The sequence below is a fragment of the Ursus americanus genome, chromosome 17 (genome assembly GCF_024610735.1).
Source record: "Ursus americanus isolate L20-20 chromosome 17, mUrsAme1.1.p, whole genome shotgun sequence".
Taxonomy (NCBI): Eukaryota; Metazoa; Chordata; class Mammalia; order Carnivora; family Ursidae; genus Ursus; species Ursus americanus.
Window position 1 is genome coordinate 50052060 of NC_142143.1, and position 21863 is coordinate 50073922.

Sequence of the window (21863 nt, forward strand, 5' to 3'; positions counted from 1 at the left end):
GGGCCACTAGACTGGTTCAAATAATTTACAGAACACTCATCAGAAAATCTGTACTAAGCACCTTTCTTTCTCTCCTAACGATCCTCTCCCAACACCCTGACCCAAACCAAAAGGTCACCTTGGTGAGCCTCCCTCAGTGAGTTCTGTAGATGGTTCATGAGCAGCTGTATCAGCTGTGAATATATATTCTTGTGTAAGTGCAGTCTGGTAATCTCTGGAAAGCCATCCTTTGCCCATCATCAAAATGACCCTTCCCAAACTGGGCATGAAGAATAATATGATCCTTGAAACTGGGGCATGACATCTCCGGATCCTTTCCTTTCCGCCCGTCCCTCGCACCTTCCCTCCCCCCCTGCACTACACCTGTGGCTGCAGGGAAGGCACGTGCCGGGGAAGCCTCCAGCTGCAGCAGGTTCTAATGAGCTTACAGGGTGTCATTCTGGATCCTTTGGGAAGTGGCCACCTTGTCTTATCCCTGGAATCTGAAGACTCTTACTAAAACAAAGTAAGAAAAGGTGAGTCCTTACTCACTGTGAGGTCACATCCTTCCTTGGGAACTGGGCGGGGGGCGGGAGATGATAGGAAAAAAAAAAAAGGCTTCAGGGTGTCACCAGGGGTAGAGGGAGAAAAGAGACAGACACACCCAAGGGAGTGCTGGGAGAGCATCAGAAGTTTCCTGCAAGAAGGCGCAGCCCCTGAGGCTCTAGACCAGCACGTCCTCTGCTCCTGACAGCAGCAGAATCCTAATTTGGGGGCTGGAAAGCCAACCCTCATTTCATCAGAGGCGTAAACACTGAAGAGAGGAGACACTGGGCAGGATTACCAGAGAGAAGCCTGAAGACACAAACTTGCAGGAGCAAGGTCTAAGTTAAAACTTGTAAAAGACAGCTCCTCTCCCCATAATGAATTCAACATGCCTCTGCCCTTCTGATGCCCTCTGTTCACACCTTACTCTCCTATCAAAGATGGAAAATAGCTTTAAAGAAATCCTTTTTATTTCAATTTCTAAAATATTTAAAGTCTCCCCTCCCCCCTCCATTATTTCCATTTTTATTCTCTGTTTCTGTTTCTCCATATAGCAACAGAGAATTAGAGGTCAAAGCGGAATCTGGAAAGAACTGGGAGGTTATTCAGGAAGGTCTGAATTTCCTAGGAATTTGGGAAGATGGTTTGAAAGGGTTGGTGCTACTGAGAGCTCAATCCTGGCTGAGTCTCCATGGTGTCTCGAGTTGCTGAGGGACCACTAAAGCTCAAGAGAAATGGTGAGGGGCCGGACAAGACGCTGAGCTGGGCATCGTTTTCAAAATGGGCAAAGAGGATGCTTCAGAAAATTCAAAGATTTAAAAGCTAACCATACCTGGAAATACTTGAAAAAAAATTCTCCATTCAATCCATTTGTGAAATTAGGCCACTGGCTAGCAACCAGAAGTGTGACTTTGAAAGGTAACCCTACCTCATTAATTTATTTTCTCTCTGCATTAGAATGATTAGACTGGCAAACTAGGGAGAGGTGACAGTAATGATCTTGATTTTGAGTACAGATCCTCATTCTTTCCTGCAGGAGGCATTCGCCGGTGGGTTAACAGATTCAAGTCCATACTTTGTCACTCGCAGATGGGCAGGCCAGTGGAAGGAAATCAATAGTGGTCGAGAGGGGTTGGTCTGGGCCATCCATTTTTCTTTAAATAAAAAAAAAAGTCTCTTCCTCAGTAAGTTCAGTGACAGAGTCGATAGGATGACATAAGCTGCTGCTGGTGGGAGTGCTGATTTGTACCTTAAGAAAAACAACCAAATTCAAAGCAACTTTTTAAGACGGAGGGAAAACATAGAGAAAACTCTTTGCGCTAGATGTCAGAGAAAGAGGGTCCTCACAGAGCTCACCTGACTATCTGAGTTCTGTGGAGGCCACGTGAAAAAAAAAAAAAAAGGAAAAAAAGGGAAAAAGTAACGGCTCCAGGGTGCCAAAATGGAAGGCAGTCGTCCTGGAACCGGCAGGTGCCCCTCCCCCCGGCCAGCAAGGCGCGTCCTGCGGTACCGTAGCCGGTTCTGGGCGGGCTCAGAGACGAATGGAGAGCAGAGCTGGGGATTCCGCTCGGGTTCCTTGGGCCTGTGCAGCATGTTTGAAGGACCCGAGGTCATGCAGCCAGAAGGGAAGGCTGAGCGCGCTCCGTTTCCAGGGGGAGAACATGGCGGCGCAGGGGAGCTAGAGCTATTCCCTAGGCAGTTAGTCACAACAGATCTCTGGAGGAGTCTGTGGAGTCGTGTAACCAGGAAGCCTTTACAATTAGACTGTTCTAGTCCTTTGTGAACGCGGGGGATGGACTTGGGAATCTTCGGGGACCTGATCAGGCTTGTGGAAGGAGTCACACCGAGAGCTCTGGAGGATTCTCTCTCTCTCCTTTCCTAGGTTCAGCTCGAGCAGTAACTGCGGGGGTTCTGACCCCCCTTCCTCTGAGCTTTTAACCTGGACCCAAGGGAAACGACTCTTAGGAAAGAAGCAACCATCCAGCTCATTCAGGCCGTGGGCTGCAAGCCCCCCGGGAACGTCCCACTGCACGGAGTCTGAGGTGCTCACGGTCAGCTGCCACACGATGCCGTCAGCGCCCTTCGGCCATTACCCCAAGTGCCACAGACCAACACTGGTGTTAGGACAAGCCTGGAACTCAGATTCTTGTGCCTTCGGATCCAGGCGTTTCTGACTCACTCGGGCTACACTAAACCCAAAGCACTAGACCACGCAGAGAGCGGAGCGGTGTTGCCTTCATTACAAATGGTGCAGCATTGGATTTTCAAGTAAATCTAAGTGTTTCTGTTGTCTTTAAAATGACATAAGATATGTCCAGTTATTAAAAAAAAATTACAAAATACAAATGCCCGTGTTAATTTAGCTAGTCTCAGACATTACATTCGAGAACATAGAAAAGCCAAAAATCTCCAGTTATAAGCACAAAACTAAGGAAAGTTATGGATCACCGACTTTTGTCACTGATCCGTTTCTTTTAAAATCACCACCCCAGATGACCTTGCCCCGCTGGTCTTCACATTGTGCAGGACTTGTCTGTTGGACCTTGGGAAGGTGGGGCGGGTCCTACGGTAGGGTTTGTTTTTGGAAGAACAGCAGGTTTGGGCCGCAGGGCTGGGGGCTTCAGCTGCACACCCATTCTGGGCGCCACCATAGGCTTGAAAGTACTCATTGTGTCACTGGAGGAGCTGGTGCTCCGTCGAATCTGTGGCTCCGAGCTCCTGAGGGCGACGTTGTGCAAAGGACTGAGAGACTCCGTGGAGGTGGCGGGGGTGGGAGCGTTCTTCACTTGTTCTAAGGTATCCAGCACCACGTCGGGGGCATGCTTTGCGGTACTCTGTCTCTCCAGTTCTCGGAGTTCATTCAAAGCAGTGTTCATCGTCTCCTCAATATCCTGTTGAAGAATAACCAGAGAGAGAGAGGCAGAATGGACCGGTGATTAGTACTAATGTACAGAGACCCTTACACTTCATTTCAAAGCAGACGGGCCAGCAAAAGCAGTAATGTTTTACCTTCGCCGTCTGTAGAATGTATACACGTCACGCTGTCTCACACAATTATTTTGACCCTGCATGTTCAGGAGACCGAGATGCAATGCTGCATGGAGCCATCCAGCAAACATCGGCCATCCTCAGGTGCCAGGCAGCCTTCTTGTGCTTTCTCCCTTACACGCTGATTTACTGTACAGAATTCTATTCCAGCTTATGGTTACAAGATAGCTTCCAATTTAGACACTGCAACAATTTCTCAAGAAATAGATGGCAACGGGAATGAAAAGCAGGCTTCTTTCATTCATTTGACAAATTATTTTGAGCACTTATTATGTGCATGGCTAACTCCTAGCAGTTCTTCAAAATTCAGTTTAAGCCTTCTCCTGATGCTATTGTCCAGGGGATCTCAGTGGAAGCGGTGTTGCCCCATAGAAGGCATTTTTTGTAATATGCTGCATGTGTGGTTACTTCCTTTTTTTTTTTTTTTAAGATTTATTTATTTATTTGAGAGACAGAGAGAGAGAGTGTGAGCATGAGTTGGGGGAAGGTCAGAGAGAGAAAATCTCAAGAAGATTCCCTGCTGAGCGTAGAGCCCGACATGGGGCTCGATCTCACTACCCATGAGATCATGACCTGAGCTGAAATCAAGTCGGTCGCTCAGCTGAGCCCTCCACGCACCCCTTTGCATGTGTATTTTTAAATGGCACAAGAATGGGGTGGCGTTATTGGCATTTGGTAGGCAGGGGTCACACACACCAGATCTGTTGCAGTATCCCAGATAATTTACATGCAATGAATTGTCCTGCATCTTGTTCAACTTCTGAATGTCCTTCAGACATTGATGTAGGTGAAAACCTGAGCCCTGACCCTACCCTCTCTTATATCAATATGCATTTTTAATTGTATGTATGGTAATTATATATGCAGGTGAAAGCATCTTACTACTTTGTCTTCTAGCAGAGTCAAGCATTAACTGAAGAATGCTTAATTGTTTTAATATTTAATTCCTTGTATTTTTGTATATTTAGAGCTTTATATGTTTTTTCAAATTAGGTATCTCATCTGTCAATTTATTTCAGACAGTAAAGGGGGAACTGCAAAATACACATTTCAAAAAGGTACGGTGTGTTCCATTGATGGATGAATAGATAAGCAAAACGTGATAAATATATCAATGCAATATTATTCACCTTGGGGGCAATGCCACATGCTACTATGTGGATAAACCTTGAAGACATTAAGTTAAGTGAAATAAGGGGCCAGTCACAAAAAGACAAATACTATGTGATTCCGTTTCTATGAGGTAGTCACACTCACAGCAGTAGAAAGCAGAACGGTGGTGGCCAGGGGCTGGGGGTGGGGCGGGGAGAAAGGGAAGTTGTTCTTCAGTGGTTTTAGGGTTTCAGTTTTGTGAGATGAAAAAGTTTGGAGATCTGTTTCACAAAATGTGAATATACTTTACTGAACCGTGCAGTGAAAAATGGTTAAGATGGTAAATTTTACATTATGTGTTTTACCACACACACACACACACACACACACACACACACAAGGTGGAGTACTGTGTGGGACAGGAGGGGTGAGGAACCATCACCCTGGTCTGACCGACAGGCTTCTCCTCTACATTCCCGGCTCCTGTCACTCACCCGGAGCATTGCCCTCACGGCGCTGCATAGGGTAACTGATTTCCACATCCGGCTCCCTCCCAGGATTGTAAGCACCTTCAGGAAGCAGCTGGCTCATGGTTTCACTCTGCTTCTACAAAGCCTAGCATAGGACCTCGCACACAGTAAGTGCTCAATAAAGGTTTGCTAAATGAATAAACCAAGATACAAGGATCACATATGGATACTGTCGTTTTTAAAAAAGCCCCATCAGGGATTCCACTGATTTGTTTAATAAGAGAATCTGCATGTTTTTTGTATGAACACCACGATGGCAGGCTTTCTTGTCCTCATGGGAAAATATGAAGATGAGAGATGGAAAGATAAATAACAGACACAGCTGGAAGCCGTTTTGGGAGGATGACATCACTTTTCAAGTGATTATTTTCGTATGTGATTTCTATTTGATGCTAAACATATGGATTTTTTTTTTTTTAAATAAGTATTTGCCCCACAGAGATTGTGCAGAGCCTGGTTTATCTGTTGAGTTTTTGTTTTTAGGACCCACAATTAAAGGATTTCCTAGGGTGGCTCAGTTGGTTAAGCATCCAACCCTTGATCTCAGGTCAGGTCTTGATCTCAGAGTCGTGAGTTCAAGCCTCGTGTTGGGCTCCACGCTAGGCATGGAGCCTACTTGGAAACAAAAGTAAAGAAACAAACAAAAAGGATTTCCTGGTTCTAGAAGCAAAAGGGTTAAACAGGCATTGTTATACCTTCTCACCTCTAAACTCCTAATTCCCTATCTTTCTAACCTAAATCCTGATCACCTGCTTATTATAGGCAGTGACGTTATGGATTTTTCAAATCGTTAAAATTCAGCTGTAATCAAATCTCACTGGTTCTATACAGGTCTACAAGGGCCCTGTATAGTATTTCAAATAGAGAAAACCAGAAGGTCGAGCCTTTTTGATTTTTGCTGAGAAACTGTTATACATTTAAAATTGGTTTAATTTTTAAAAATCCCATTAAACCCCTCACAATCTAATTTATATCCAAAATTTTCTTTAGTTGGGACACTGGAAATCGCTTGGAAATTTGTCTCATCAGTGCAGGTCTCCTTGGACACTCTTTATTAAAAATAATCCATCTTTAATAGTTCTCCATGTTTGTTTTATTTCTCATTCACTCTCTTGATTGATTTAGCTCATTTTTAAGCTTCAGATAGCTGGAAGAAGTTTTAGATTAAAATGGCAAACCCAGATCTAGTCACCTCTTTCATCACTGGTGATACCCATATTTTCTGATGGCCTATGTTGGAAAAAGAAAAAAACTAGAGGAAAAACGGCAGAATGATGGAAAATCCATTAATCAACCTTGTCTTACCTTTTCTTTGTCAATTTTAATCATTAGAAAAAACTACAAAGTCATCTGCTCTAAATGTGGGAAGAGAAGAGTGGCAGAGGACCCAGACGTGCTGTTCTTCAGACAGCTAGCCATGACTTCTACTATTTAAGGACTAATCCAGCATTTCTCCTAAGCTGAAAGGGTCATGTTTCTCCTACACTAACATTTATCTGTTTCTGGGCTCTCCATTCTTTCTATCAATTTGTCTATTTTATTATCTTTAGTATGCTTTTGGGATCTGGTAGGGCTAGTCCTTCCCCATTATTATTTTTTTTCAGACTTTTCCTGGCTATTTAGCAATGATGTGTTTGAATGCCCCAGGTCCTACACTTCTGCCATGTCTCCATTTAAATCAATATGAACGTAATCACTTGGGCCATTCCAGTCACAAATCGTTCTTCTAAAAAGACCCTTAGGCCTTAAAGAATGGGTTAATTTCTTTTCTGTTTTCAGTTGGTTCTCTACAAAGAGCATGACTACAAACAGAAGTCCTGCACCCCTCCTTCATCACACCCCAGGTTCACAGCAGGTGCCATTTCATTCCAGGCATCCTACCTGAGCGATTGTCTCTGGGTCCAACGGCTTGTGGTCATTGAAGCCTGTGTATTGCCCTGACGATGTGGACCTTCTAATAGGAGGACTGTCAATCTTCTTGAGGGAGTCATGCCGGCTGATATTGGTCAGGCTGCCATGGCCTGGTCGGCGCCTCCTCTCTGGACTGTCATTGTTAAAGCCACGGTTCTGCAGCAGGCCCCGGGGGTGACTGCCCAGGCTTGGGGACCCCAGGTCCACTGAGGAGTTGGAAAGAGCATGTGGGGGGTGCAGGGGGCAATGGCCATCACTGGTCCTGCCAGGACGTCTTACTGGAGGGGGTGGCTCTCCTCTTTTTCTTTGTCTAGAAATACACAAAAAGAGAGAGAAAATAGGAGAGCTTATCACACCAGGTAATTCTGCGACGCTGCGGGTCCTGTGGCCCGTCAAAGTGCTTGGAAAAGTGCTGATTGTCAGACTCCACCCACCTGGCTAGATAGCCGTCAGGGTGACGGTCTGTTGGGGAGTTCATGTCCTTGGATGAAGACTTGTCCTCAGTCACTGGCCCACTGCTGGCCTCACTGTCAGCTTTTTGGCTCAGAGTGTCTGAAAACGTATCATCCCTGCAACAAAGAGAATCAAGAGGGAGGGTCTTTCGCAAGATGAATGGGAACAAAAAAAATAAGTGATGGCATTTACATATTTGAGTCCTTCTCTCATCAACATGACTTTTTTTCATAATAAAAATATACAATTTCGGGGTGCCTGGGTGGCTCAGTTGTTAGCGTCTGCCTTCAGCTCAGGTCATGATCCCAGGGTCCCGGGATCGAGACCCGCACTGGGCTCCCTGCTTGGCGGGAAGCCTGCTTTTCCCTCTCCCACTCCCCCTGCTTGTGTTCCCTCTCTCACTGTGTCTCTCTCTGTCAAATAAATAAATAAAATCTTAAAAAAAAAAAAATATATATATACAATTTCATTGCAGGTAAAGTGCAAGATTCAGATACACAAAAAAGAGCAAAATCACAATCACCCATGATATGATATAAAAGCCAGACACCACTGCTGCTAGAATTTGAGAAAATATCCTTCTCTACTTTGTATTTATGCCTGGGTAAACATGTCTGACGTCTGCATATATATGTACGGTATTTATACTTTGATACTTACATGTTTATATAGTTTAGATAGCTATGACTATATTCTGTATATACACATAATATTTCTTGGATTCTGAGATCCACATTTTAACATTTTTTTTTCTTTTTCTTAAGTTAGGCTGAATCATTTAATCACTGTATATATTTTACGGCATATTTCTCCTTTCCTTGAAAAAAAATTTTTTTTTTTTTTAAAGATTTTATTTATTTATTCGACAGAGATAGAGACAGCCAGCGAGAGAGGGAACACAAGCAGGGGTGTGGGAGAGGAAGAAGCAGGCTCATAGCAGGGGAGCCTGATGTGGGGCTCGATCCCATAACGCCAGGATCACGCCCTGAGCTGAAGGCAGACGCTTAACCGCTGTGCCACCCAGGCGCCCCTGAAAAAATGTTTTTAAATTAGTGCTGCACTGTGAAATATTATATTCACAAAATAGGGATTATATTGTATATGATTTTGCAAACTGTTTCTTTCATTTAATGTATTATGACCATCTTCTCATCTTTTTAAATATGTTTAAATTACAGCAATATTAAAAAAAAAAAAAAAGAAGAAGCCTGAAGAGAATTCTCTTGAGACATTAGGTATCTTGTCTCTGGGGAATCTGGAACTGAAACAGTAGACACACAGCAAGAGATGAGTACCCTTGGGTTTGGAACTAGCAGTGTTACTACAGCTCTTGAAGATATTCTCCACATGGGTGATTTTTCTAAGAGCCTGAAAGCCTCACAGGGCATCTCTCACTAGCCCTTGCTCCGAATCCGATGGTGGAGTTTGGGAAACAAAAACCTACTGGCCCAGAAGTACCCAAGGCAAAGAACAGTGCCCAGCTCTGAGGTTTGGGCTCTGTAATCCCTTCTGCTCTTTTCTCGAAAGACCAAGGTCAGTTTAGGAACAGTGGCTGGAGTCTTCCGGCGGGAGCCCCCCCCCCCCCCCCCCCCCCGCAGCGGGAGCCGTCACTACTCACATATCCTGCACCACGATGTACTGGTGCGGCACGAGCCCGTCGATGCCGTTGTGCCTGCCTTCCCACCAGTCCTCAGACGCGCGGTGATACAGCAGCAGGGAGGCCCCCTTCTTGAAGGACAGTTCTCTGGCGGATCGCCCCACGTAGTCAAACTTGGCTATCGCTTCTATTGGCTCACATTCTACAAAGAACACACCAGAAGATGATGAGGGACAGAGTTGTGAGGTAAGCATGAAACACTGCATGAAAGTTCTCTAGGAGGCCTTAGAAATAAACAAGGCCATTTCAACATCCAGAGCGAACAAGGTAATAAACAAGTCCTCAATGGGGGCTGTTAAGAGAGATACAGAAAAACATTCTCTTGCTGTCATCAGTTTTTCATGCGAAGAAAAATGGAACATTGGATCTTAATTTCCACAGCCTTTTACCAGCGATAGAATGACAGTCTAATAAAAAATATTTTAAACTTTGCAACATGATATATGAGATCTTTCCTTGGATTGTAATATCCTCCAGAGTAGTTCCAATATTATTTTGACAATGATGGAGTTCCCTTGTAACATGTTAATAACCATGGATAACATGGAAAAATCACTATACCAGAACACTAGGAAGTTTATGCTTTATTTGCTTATTTAAAGAAAAATCAAGTTTACAAAAACCAGCACATTAAATACTATTTGAGTACATTTAATTTCTTCATGTACTTTTCCGGCACTATCAAATCTTCCAACTACCACCGACAGTAAAGATAATTTTGTTTTCTCTAGGATCAGTAATAAATTCTAGTTACCTATGAAACAAGCACAACTTAGACTGTCCTGTACCCAAATTAAAAGACCAGATTCAAAAATTATATTATTCAGAGGTCAAAAGATATTCAAGGGGATTATGGTAAGTGAAAAAAAACAATCTCAAAAGGTTACATACTGTATGATGCCATTTATATAGCATGCTTGAAATGACATAATAATCAAGATGGAGAACAGATTAATGGTTGCCAGAGGTTGGGAAGAAATCATGGCTATAAAAGGGGAGCACGAGGGACCCTGAAGATGAAACTGTATGTGACCAAGTAAACGTTTGCACACACAGCTGAGTGCACGTGAAACGGGTGAAACGTGAATATGGCGGATGGGTTGTGTCAATGTCAGTTTCCTGGCTGTGATATTATGCTGCAGTTATATACGATTTTTACCATGGAGGGAAATTTACCATGGAGGAAGTTGTAGGATTTCTTACAACTGCATGTGAACCCACAATGACCTCAAAATAAAAATAATAAAAAAAAGATATTGAACTCTGAGCCTAGATTTGGAATTTCAAGCCCTGATCTAGTTCTGATCACAAAGGTTGAAGGCAAAGAAGAGGACAAACTATACAAAACAACTACAAAAGATGCTTTTTGTGATTCAGCTTATTTGCAAAAAGCCCTTCAGTTCTGAGCCTTTCGATCTTTCCTCCCGTCTCTCACCATCCTCTCCTCTTCATCCCTGCTATCTACAATAGATGAGTAAACTTCTAATCAATAATAAACAGAAAGGGCCAATACAAGTGCTAAATGTTCAGAGAAATGTATCTATGCAATGAGCAATGTCTCATTTGCTAAAAACTGGGCATGTATTAGTTTCTAAATACTCTAGCTTAATTGAGAGACTATGGACTCTAAGAAACAAACTGAGGGCTTCAGAGGGGAGGGGGGTGGCGGAATGGGATAGGCTGGTGATGGGTGGTGGGGAGGGCATGGTGCACTGGGTGTTATACGCAACTAATGAATCATCGAACTTTACACCAAAAACCAGGGATGCACTGTATGGTGACTAACATAATATAATAAAAAATACTAAAAAAAAAAACTCTAGCATTTATACACACATAATAGATTAAAACCTATCTGTCAAATATTTTCTCAGGAAATTGTCTTCTATTTTGCTTGGTAACGAACCTTCCCATTTAAGACAGTTTATTTTTCCCCAAAGATTCTTGAAACATGTTTAATATCTTATATGGAAGGACTGCATAAGAAATCACTGGACAGCCAGCTAGGCTTCTTTCTGACTTGATAAATTCAAACATTCTCTGGGCCATGTAAAGCACAAGCATAAAAATCAACAAAACACACTGAAAAAGCTTAGGGTTTACCTTATATGAAGGGCCTATGTGAATTTCAGCTTTACATTTAAATACTATAATCTACATGAAGTATACTTCTTAGCAAAGTAGGTGCAAAAATAATTTTAAAACAGTAGCTTAAGTCCTTTAACAACTGACCATAACTTTCAGATCACATGTTACCACTCTAGTATTCCCTCCTAAAATTATATATATATTTTTAAAAGATTTATTTATTTGAGAGAGAGAGCGTGCAAACGAGAGTGTATGGGGGGAGGGGCAAAGAGAGAGGGAGAGAGAATCTCAAGCAGACTCTGCACTGAGCGTGGAGCCCACGTGGCGATGGAGCTCATGACCCTGAAATCATGATCTGAGCTGAAACCAGGTCAGACGCTTAACCAACTGTGCCACCCAGGTGTCCCTAAAATTACATTCTTTATTAAAACAATATGAATAGCAGCTTTATTAAATATCTACAAATCTGCTTTATAGAGGAGGGACTATAACTTTATATTCAAAGAGACTGACTTTACAGTTTGTTTTAAAATTGCAGATAAAGAATAAATTCTGGTTGATCAGAGATGAAGATGCCAATTTTTTTAACCCTAGTTCTCCTTGGGGAACAGAAATAAACATGTCCACGGTACAGGGGACATGAATAAACATATCCATGGGGAGGAAAGAAGACATGCCTATTTGTTAAAAAGAACTTCCGGACATGTAATTCGCAAATTCCTATGTCAACATGCTCGTGTAATTTGAATTTCATTTTACTGAAAAAAAATGGGAAGATACCAGCCCATAACATAGTGTGCAGTCTACATACTTGTCAAAGGGAGATGAAGAAAGAACCATTAATGTTCTTTAGACATTTACTAGACATTCAGTCATACATTGTCAGTGCTGGCCAAGGACTATTTAAGATAATTTAACAGATACATATGTATTTTATCATAATTTCATAATCATACACTCTATACTTGTTATCTCTGTTTATTTGTTGAAACAACTAGCAACAGGATTATCAGACTCTGCTTATTTAATTCAAATGTGGGGAGATTATGAAAGAATGACCCAATGAATCAGAAGTACATTTTTATTGGTAATTCTATATCAACTAGTAATTCTGAGCAATTTCATTATTTTGACTCTTTCTACTCCCGTGGGAGTCATTTTACAGTCAAGTGTCAATCAATAAGCTACTTATACACATCTTAGTCTACTTATTGCAGAGCAAATCAATCTCAGGGCATGGCAACGCACCATACCCTTTCCTATGGAGTCACATGATCCTTTAAGGTCGTCAGAAGACTCAGTAGTATGTCATTGCTATCGATAACAGTAAGAGTAAACACAGTAACTTCATTTTCCTGCATGGCTATTACAGTTCTGTGCAAAGGGGAAAAAATTCAGTACAGCTGATTTTCTGACTGTCTGGTGCTATCAAGTCTTATATTTCCATGTCTTGTCATTTCATACAAAATGCTAGTACATTGCATTTTTTCTTTGGGACCTTGCTGTCCCAGACACTTTCCCTTCTAGATCTGTTACCCACTGCCCTCTCAGGTGATGGTTCTGTCCTAGGACAGCCTCTCTTTCAGAAACAAAAGCTATCCTTCTCTAATGATACCATGACAGAGAAAAGAAAATACAATACCTGGGTATCACAAAGATAATCAATACTCTAGTTAATTTGGTTACAGAACTTTAGAGGTTGGCTGTGGGCAAGGGTAACTGTCTTTTGTACGCAATGCTTTTCTTTCTAGCAAAATCGGGTGAACATGGTTAAAATGTTATCGAGGAGGGGTAAACAGAAGGGGGAATGAACCATGAGACACTATGGACTCTGGGAAACAAACTGAGGGCTTCAGAGGGGAGGGGGGTGGGGGATTGGGACAGGCCGGTGACGGGTGTTAAGGAGGGCACATATTGTATGGTGCACTGGGTGTTATACGCAAATAATGAATCATGGAACATTACATCAAAAACTGGGGATGTACTGTATGGTGACTAATTAACAAAATAAAAATTATTATTAAAAGAATAATAAAACGTTATCAAAAACACAAAGCCCTCAATGAAACTTCTCCTTTGTAGTGACAAGGTAAGAACAACTACCAGATGGCATGGTGGGGAGGCTGATGTTTGGGAAGAGAAATGGCTGGGGTTTTGTCTTAGCTTTCCCGGCCACCAGTGAAAGCAAGGAAACAGAGAAGTCAACAGTAAGAAAGGAATCAATCATACGGAGAAACAAAGAAACTAGAGACAAGAGAAGGGATGGTGGCAGAGGTAGGGCCCAGAGACTTCCAAAAGCACATCACAGAAGTAGAAGCTCTCACTGTAAAGAATTTCTTCTAAATGAAGTCCTGAAAATGTCAATTCATTTTACTTTTAAAAACATAAATAAATTTTTTTTTTGCTCAGATGTAACTTTTTAATATACAAACAAACAAGGAATCCAAAATGCAATGCATGTTGAAGAGAAACATTAAAACTTTTTTTTTTAAGGCAGAGGGTGGACATTAGACATCTTGATTACCCTTACCCTCTTGCTGAAATGGATGAAAAGTTCTGGATTTTTACAAAAAAATATTTTATTTATCCATTTATTTGATAGAGAGAGAGAGAAAGAAAGTACAAGCGGGGGGGGGGGGCAGCAGAGGGAGAGAGAGACACAGGGTCACTGCTCCTGTTGAGCAGGGAGCCTGCCGTGGGGCTTGATCCCAGGACTGTGGGATCACGACCTGAGCCGAAGGCAGACACCCAACCGAGACACCCAGGCACCCCGAAAAATCCTGGATTTAAAAAAAATCTTTGTAATTGCATTAATAAGCTACCACGACAGTAAGGAATATTAAAGACAAAAAAGTAGGAACCCAGTGAGGTAAACAGAACACGAGAAAATGTGAGTCAGAGTTCGCCCTGAGGGTACTTTCCCTGCCTGGTTACCTTAAGGTTTCATTTTGGACAAAAAACTAAGTCCAGGGTCTGTTCAGTGTGGAGAAGGTACCCCCCCCCAATAAAGGACCGCCCTCTCAGTGTCACGGTGAGCCTCTAGTTTTAGAAATCTGCCTCCCTCCTAGCCCTCCATACTCCTCCATAGATGGTATACGCCACCCCCGCCCCCTCCTGGACTTAAAAATAGAATCTATCTCAATCCTTGGAACAAATCATCTCCAAGAATCCCAACCACATTCCAGTCCTCAGGTAGGTTTGCACTTTAAAATCACACTACCTGGGTGGCCTGGAAAACCTCAAGCTAAAAATTCAAAATGGTCCCAAGTTGGCTGTGCTCCAAGGCAGAAGTAAAAAAGTCTTTCTGGAGGGATCTACCTTCGACTGAGCCTAAAGGAATTATACACAGTTCCAAGGAATACATGAAAAATTTACAAAACACTCTGGAAAATAAGACTCAGTGAGCAAGAACCAACAAAAACAAATCCAGGAAGACTGCAGATAGTAGAATGATCAGAATCACGATTTAAAACAATGGAAAGGATTAATATGAGTAAAGGGCAAAAGACTGTAAAAAATGATTAAGCAGCAGATGCAAAAGTGAACCAAACTGTAGAAAAAAATTATAAACTCAGTGGATGGGTTTAAAGCAGATTAGTCATAGCTAAAGAGAGAATAAAAGGATCATGTATACAGCTAAAGCCGTACTAAGAGAAAACTGACAGCTTTTTATGTTCATATTAAAAAAGTGTTGAGGGGCGCCTGGGTGGCACAGCGGTTAAGCGTCTGCCTTCGGCTCAGGGCGTGATCCCGGCGTTCTGGGATCGAGCCCCACATCAGGCTCCTCCGCTATGAGCCTGCTTCTTCCTCTCCCACTCCCCCTGCTTGTGTTCCCTCTCTCGCTGGCTGTCTCTATCTCTGTCAAATAAATAAATAAAATCTTAAAAAAAAAATAAAATAAAAAAGTGTTGGGGCGCCTGGGTGGCAGTCAGTTGGGTGTCTGACTCTTGGTTTTGGCTCAGGTTGTGATCTCACCGTGTGACTGAGCCCCTCGTGGGGCTCTGTGCTCAGTGCAGAGTTTGCTTAAGACTCCCTCTGCCCCTCCCCCAGCTTTATCTTTCCCTAAAATCAATCAATCAATCAATCAATCTTCAAATAAAGTTTGAGCAGCCATCACTGAAGTGCCAGTGGACAAAATGAAGTTCAATCCCTTTGTGATCTCTGACTGGAGCAAGAACGGTGAAGGCATTTCAATGCATCTTCCCACATTCACAGGAAGATTATGTTGCTCCCCCTTTCCAAAGAGCTGAGACACAAGTACGTTTGACCCATGCACAGCCACAAGGATGATGAAATACAAGTCGTGTGAGTATAGCACAAAGGTCAGCAAATGGGCAAAGTGGTCCATGTTACAAGAAGAAATACGTCATCTTCATTGAACGAGTACAGCGAGAGCAGGCAAATGGCACAACTGTCCATGTGGGGATTCACCCTGGCAAGGTGGTTACCACTATACTAAAACTGAACAAAGACTGCAAAAAGCTCCTTGAACATAAAGTCAAATCTTGTCAAGTAGGAAAGGAAAAGAGCAAATATAAGGAAGTAACAACTGAGAAGATGTGGGAATAAAGTAATCTGATATAATACTTTAAATAAAAACTGTTAAAATGAAAAGTGTTGAAAAGTAATGTTAAAGATTAAACTTGCTGGAAAAAGAAAAAAATGATCTCTAAAGAGAAAAGTGTAACAGTTTATTGAGAGACATTAAATAACTAGAAATATGTTTTTGGACTGTAGGAATGAGTATTATAAAAATGTCAATTTTGTCCATGTTAATGTAAGTAAAGTTAGTGCAACTGCTATCAAAACCAACAGGTTTTTAGTTTTTGTTTGTTTTAAGAACTTGAAAAACTGAGTCTAAAATTTAAGTGAAGTTGCAAAAGAAGAAGAATTCTTAAGAACAGCGAAGTCAGAGGTCTTGATTTGCCAAATATTAAGATTTATTAAAAGGTATAAAAATTAAGACAGGAGGCATAGACAAGTAGGTCAGTGGAACAGAGGAGAGCCCAGAGACAGACTTGTGCAAAGAGGACCATGATTTTTGCAGAGCTGTGGAGTAAAGACAATTAATGCTGAGACAACTGTGCATCCATACGGAGAAAAAGGAATGGACCCCTACCTCACACCATACCTCCAAAGAAATTCCAATAGAATAAAGACCTATGTGTAAAAAACAAAACCTGAAAGCATTTAAAAGAGAATATGAGGGGGGGGGTGCCTGGGTGGCTCAGTCAATCGGCTGCCTTTGGTTCAGGTAATGATCCCAGGAGCTTCTCCATCTCCCTCTGCCCTCCCCCCAGATCATGAACACCCCCTTTTCTCTCCAAAATAAATCTTAAAAAAAGAGAGAGAGAGAGAGAGAGAGAGAGAGAATATGGGGGAATTATCTTCATTACCTTCATTCAGCACAGAAGGATTTCTTAAAGGAGACACAAAGAGAAACAACCATGAAGGAAAAGATTGGGTAACTTCAACTCCTTTAAAATTTCCTTGTTTAGCAAAAGACATAATAAACACATGGACAACAAATTACAGAGCACAAGATATTTGCAAAACATATATACAATAAAAGACCTGATCCAGACCCACAAAGAACTCTTATAAATAAGAAAAAAACCAAAGCCAAATCAAATTAAACAAAGCAAAAAAAGCCCAGAGAAACGAAGAGTGGGCAAATGGGCCCTAAATGGGCAAAACGCTTCACAGAAATTTCACACAAAAAAAGAATTCGAAGCACACAAAGGTCAGTATATCTATATGAGCCATATCTTTTATTTTCTGTATTCTGACCTTGTTGCTGCTGGAGGGACTGGCTCTCCCAAGATTCGTTAGTTCCTACAGATAGTGTAAACAACTCACCTGTTGTGCCTTTCAAATACAAACCCCCCAGTCCAGAGCCCACCCCAACCACCTCCTCTGGGTCACTCTCCACCTGCCCTAATCACCTGAGCCAGGTACCAGACACCCAGAGACAGCCCCTATGCCCCAGAGCCTGCTGAAATCATTCTGCAAACTGCTTACCCTGCCCTGCCTGTTCCTTCCTGTGGAAACCACAGCAAAGACTCTTGCCCAGTTGCTCCTTCTACCTCTGCCTCCTGACCAACCTTGGTGCTTTTCTGTGTGGCCACCTGTGGCATGATGTACCCTTTACTCTCGAGAACTGTGAGTAACAAAGTATCTTTTCAATGGGCAATTCTCTCCTGATCTGTTGTCCTTACTATACACCAAGTTTTCTATTAATACTGTATATTGTAAAATAGCATCTTTATCAATAATCAGAGAAATGCAAATTAAAGTTACAAGATACCATTACACACGACGAATATTGGCAAAGATGACAATATTTGATAGAATTAAGTATTGATGAATATTTCCAACTGGAAAGCTGATATACTGCTGGTGGGGGTATATATCATTACAGCTATTCTCGAAAACAGTTTGGCTCTATCCAGTAAAGCTGAAAACATGCTTACTCCTAGGTGCGTATATCATGGAGAAACTCCTGTCCATTCGCTGTACCGTAGTACCATCTATCTTCACAATAGTCCTAAAGGCACTCTTTTTAATGGCAGGAAAAAGAACCCCTCACATATTCATCAATAATAAAATAAATGCAGGGGCGCCTGGGTGGCACAGTGGTTAAGCGTCTGCCTTCGGCTCAGGGCGTGATCCCGGCGTTATGGGATCGAGCCCCACATCAGGCTCCTCCGCTGGGAGCCTGCTTCTTCCTCTCCCACTCCCCCTGCTTGTGTTCCCTCTCTCGCTGGCTGTCTCTATCTCTGTCGAATAAATAAATAAAATCTTAAAAAAAAAATAATAAAATAAATGCAATGGAATATCATACAGTGGCCAAATAAATGATTATAATTGTATGCAACAATGTGGGTGAATCTCAGGAACATAATACTGAGTGGAAAAAAATCATGAGACGTATATACGGTACGATTCCATTTCTAGAAGTTCAAGAAAAGAGAAAATGAAACAATAAACCATTGAAAAACACAAACACATAGCAGTTACCCCTGAGGGAGTAAGGAAGGCGAGCATAACAGGGAAGGCAAAGGTAATGATGTCTTTTTTCTTCAACTTGGTGGTGGTTTGTGGTGTTCACTGCAATATTATTCTTCATACTTTACACATATTTTATAAATACTCTTTTGTATCCTACTGAATTCTTAAGATAAACAATTCTTTAAAAAATGGATATTAAGGGTAGTTTTATAACAGTACGGGCACAAGGGCATACCGTCTTCACTGGTGTGGGGCTCTGTACCAGCATCCTGATCCACTTCCTCCAATGTACCGTGCTCACTGTACGGGCTGTCACTGCGAAGTGGAAACAGACATTCTCATAAAGTCAAAGAAAGAATTTAAAAAATGAACAATTGCTACTGTAAGTGAAAATAGAAGACTTTGGAATGGCAAAAGAGTTGCTGGATAGTCTTTCAATGAAATGCTGGTCCTACGGGAGTGCAGGTCCCTTCATCTTTGACACAGATAATTCGTATCCACAGAAATTAAAATGAGTTGAATTCTAGTGGAATAGGATTATTGCCCTATGGATACACCAGTTTTTGCAAACTCATTTCAACATACCTTAATTGCATATCAATTGATGGCTCTTTGATTTCTGCTTTGAATTGGCTGTACTATCTTTCCCATCTTTTCTTGACACATGTACATTGTAGACTTGAGAGTCATGATTTTATTCTTTTTAAAAACTTAGCCTTTAAACACAACCGCACTCCTCAAATGTATGCTGGTAAATGGAATGCATCTGTCACAAATACAAACCTGACATTCTGTAAAAGCCCATTTATATTGCTGGTGCTGGGGAGAAGGATAACTACTTTATCATTGAGTTCCTGTTTAAAATGAGCAATGCCCACAGAGAACACCATGCATTGGTGAAGGACATAACCAAACACATGTTACTGACTGCAAGACTCTTTATTATGGGGACTGCTTGTTAAAAAAGTAGTGACCACAAAATCTTAGGATCCAATGTATCAGATAATATTGGCTAGACCTCCACATATCACTCTTGGATAAAAGGAAGAAGACAGCAGAACTTACTGATATAGCCCTGAATGTTTGGAAATAGTGTGACATTGGCCTTGCAATAAATATGACTATGAAGATAAAGTTATGCATCTCACCAGGGCTGTTTTATTCATTTATCTTCCCAGAGCCAAGCTCAGCAGTCAGTACCTTGCACATAGTATGTGCTCAAGTAAATATTTTAAAATTCAATTTCACGTGTGAAATTGCTGGGTACACCAGAGAACTGGAATCCATCGTGCTTTGCTGTTTAAATTTAGAAAGGAGCGCTTCTGGAAACAGTCACCCTTCAGTTTCCTTAACGCATACATTTGATCATACTGTGGTGTAAGACCACTGTTAGAGTTCAAGTGTACTTTCACCTTAAAGATCCTTCAGCTACTCACTCTACTTCTACCTAATCCTCGGTGAGGCCACGGGAAACAAAGTGTCGGTGGTGGTGGGGGGTGTGTGTGTGTGTGTCCAGAATGGGCTTAGACAGGTCTGTTCCAGCTGCTCCGGAATCTAAGCTGTACAGAACAGTTTCTGGAGCGGGCTGGGAGGCAGCTGTTGAGTGTGAAGAGTCACGTGGGCTTTGGAATCAGACAGACCTGGGAGGCCTCCAGTTACGAGTAGTCCTTGGAGAGCCTCCGTGGCCTCTCTTCACTTCAGAGTGGTCAGTGCATAAAGTGATCACATGTAGCTGGCACATAGTAGGGGCTCAAGGAACCAAAGCTACTTTTACTGTATATGACTTCGTAGAAGCAGGAATTCATAAGTCACATAGTGAGCATAGACATTTTAGGGTTTCCTACCTTTGGGATTATTCAACCGGCCACACCCCCTCAATCTTCATACTTCACTAGTGACTATACTGCCATATTAATAATATGTAATATTGATAGTATAATAGTAATAGTAGCATTGTAATACTAAATAATATTAAATAATAGTAATAGTTACTATTACTGCCATTTTTTATCCCAGTGATATATTAATAATAAATTAGATAAATGAAAATAAATTTGCTTAAAATGACCATAACTACTATAATTGGTTAGGATAGTATTTATTAGTAAGAATGGAAATAATTAAGAATGAAAACATATTTGGTTGACAGGACTCCTTTAAAATGATATATCTGAAATACTTCCTATAGAGCCAAAACTATTTCAGAATAAAAATGAAATCTGTCAGCTCAGTTATCTTTGTTTGATATAATAGTAAAATTAATACAGTTCTATATAATATGTTTCAAAACTGTTATTCTCTACTGAAGTTACAGTAGGGTGGATATATCTAAAAAGATGCCATCCTTGAGGGATGAATGGGAGTTTTCATAGTAAGAAGCCAGTGTCATGGGTCTTAGTATTCTAACTTATCTCAAGTGTTCCTGCTTCTTCTTTTTGTAAAAACTGTAATCTTTGGCAACCTATGGTCAATTCTTATTCTTAATTAAATTGATGTCTATACTTCCATAATTTTTCCAGGCGGAGAAAGACTAAAATTCTTGGGACTTACCAGTAGTCATCTCCAGCCATACATTTCTCATAAACAGGGCCATCCAGCTCCTTAGCATCTGGGAAAATAGTTTCATGGTGGATGATGATGGTTTTGACAATTTCATTCACATGAGCCTGGCAAGACACTTGATCCTGTATTTCCGGGACAGGCATTAATGTGGGGCCAAAACAAATGGCCAGGTTATATGGGTCCATCATGTTCTCATCGCTGTACTGTGAAAGGCTATGAGAGAAAGGCAAGAGTTATGAAAGGACAAGAGAGAAGAAAGAAAATTGATGTTTAATAAGATACTTTATATTCTGAAAATAAGGATCCAAAGCATTTTATTTGGTTTTTATTATTAGAATAAGATAACGTTCCATCTACTTTAAGTTGCCTCAGCAAATTCCAAAGAAAGTAAAGCAACTTATAACCTTTCAACTAGGAAGAAACTGAAAGGGGAATATAAATCCTCCTTACTTAATTAAGTGGCATTTTTCAAAGCCACAAGAGAGTTTAAGATAATTTCTATTTCAATGGAGACCACGATCAAGTGAATGCGTTTCGTTTGTAGACACCATGGTGAGGCTTTAAATGCTGTTCGAGTAAATCTGAGGAGGGCAGCGTGAGCGCCATAAAGCTTTATGGACATCTTAACATGTCCTCCCACATCTCAGAGTTCAGTTTCCCCCTATAAATCTTGAGGAAAGCCTAGAGGAAAACAAAGCACCTTTTCTTTGTACCCACTGAAAGAAAGCAAACAACTCCAGGCTTTATAATTTGCTTTTGGGTAAGACTATCAAAACTGCCCACCAGTCAGGGCCACAGAAGACGTTATACGTGCAAGAAAAGGGGAAAAGAATCCCCAATTCTCTCATTCCTTTTAAAGCTGGCAAATTACAAGCTTTGGGGAGGTTTCTGGTTGTCTAGCACTAATTTCTAAATTCAATCCAATGGATATTTGTGAGATATTTTCCAGAGGTGACTCAAAATAAGCCAGTTCTTTATCGTTCTGC

At 41.5% G+C, this 21863-nt stretch overlaps 1 protein-coding gene and 1 pseudogene across 3 annotated transcripts in view; one reads left to right on the forward strand and one right to left on the reverse strand.

Annotated features, from left to right (window-relative positions):
* Positions 1-583: 583 nt before the first annotated feature.
* SRGAP1 (SLIT-ROBO Rho GTPase activating protein 1) overlaps positions 584-21863 on the reverse strand; it is a 257927-nt gene continuing 236647 nt past the window's right edge. For all 3 annotated transcript variants that reach the window (XM_045789676.2, XM_045789675.2, XM_087869002.1), the window contains exons 17-22: positions 20866-21090; positions 18551-18630; positions 9178-9358; positions 7541-7675; positions 7077-7416; positions 584-3416 (exon numbers count right to left, since the gene is read on the reverse strand). In XM_045789676.2, the coding sequence (XP_045645632.1) occupies positions 3039-3416; positions 7077-7416; positions 7541-7675; positions 9178-9358; positions 18551-18630; positions 20866-21090 (1339 nt within the window). In that variant the 3' untranslated portion in view covers positions 584-3038. The remainder of the gene's footprint in view (positions 3417-7076; positions 7417-7540; positions 7676-9177; positions 9359-18550; positions 18631-20865; positions 21091-21863) is intronic.
* On the forward strand, positions 15441-15873 carry LOC123787180 (large ribosomal subunit protein uL24 pseudogene; annotated as a pseudogene).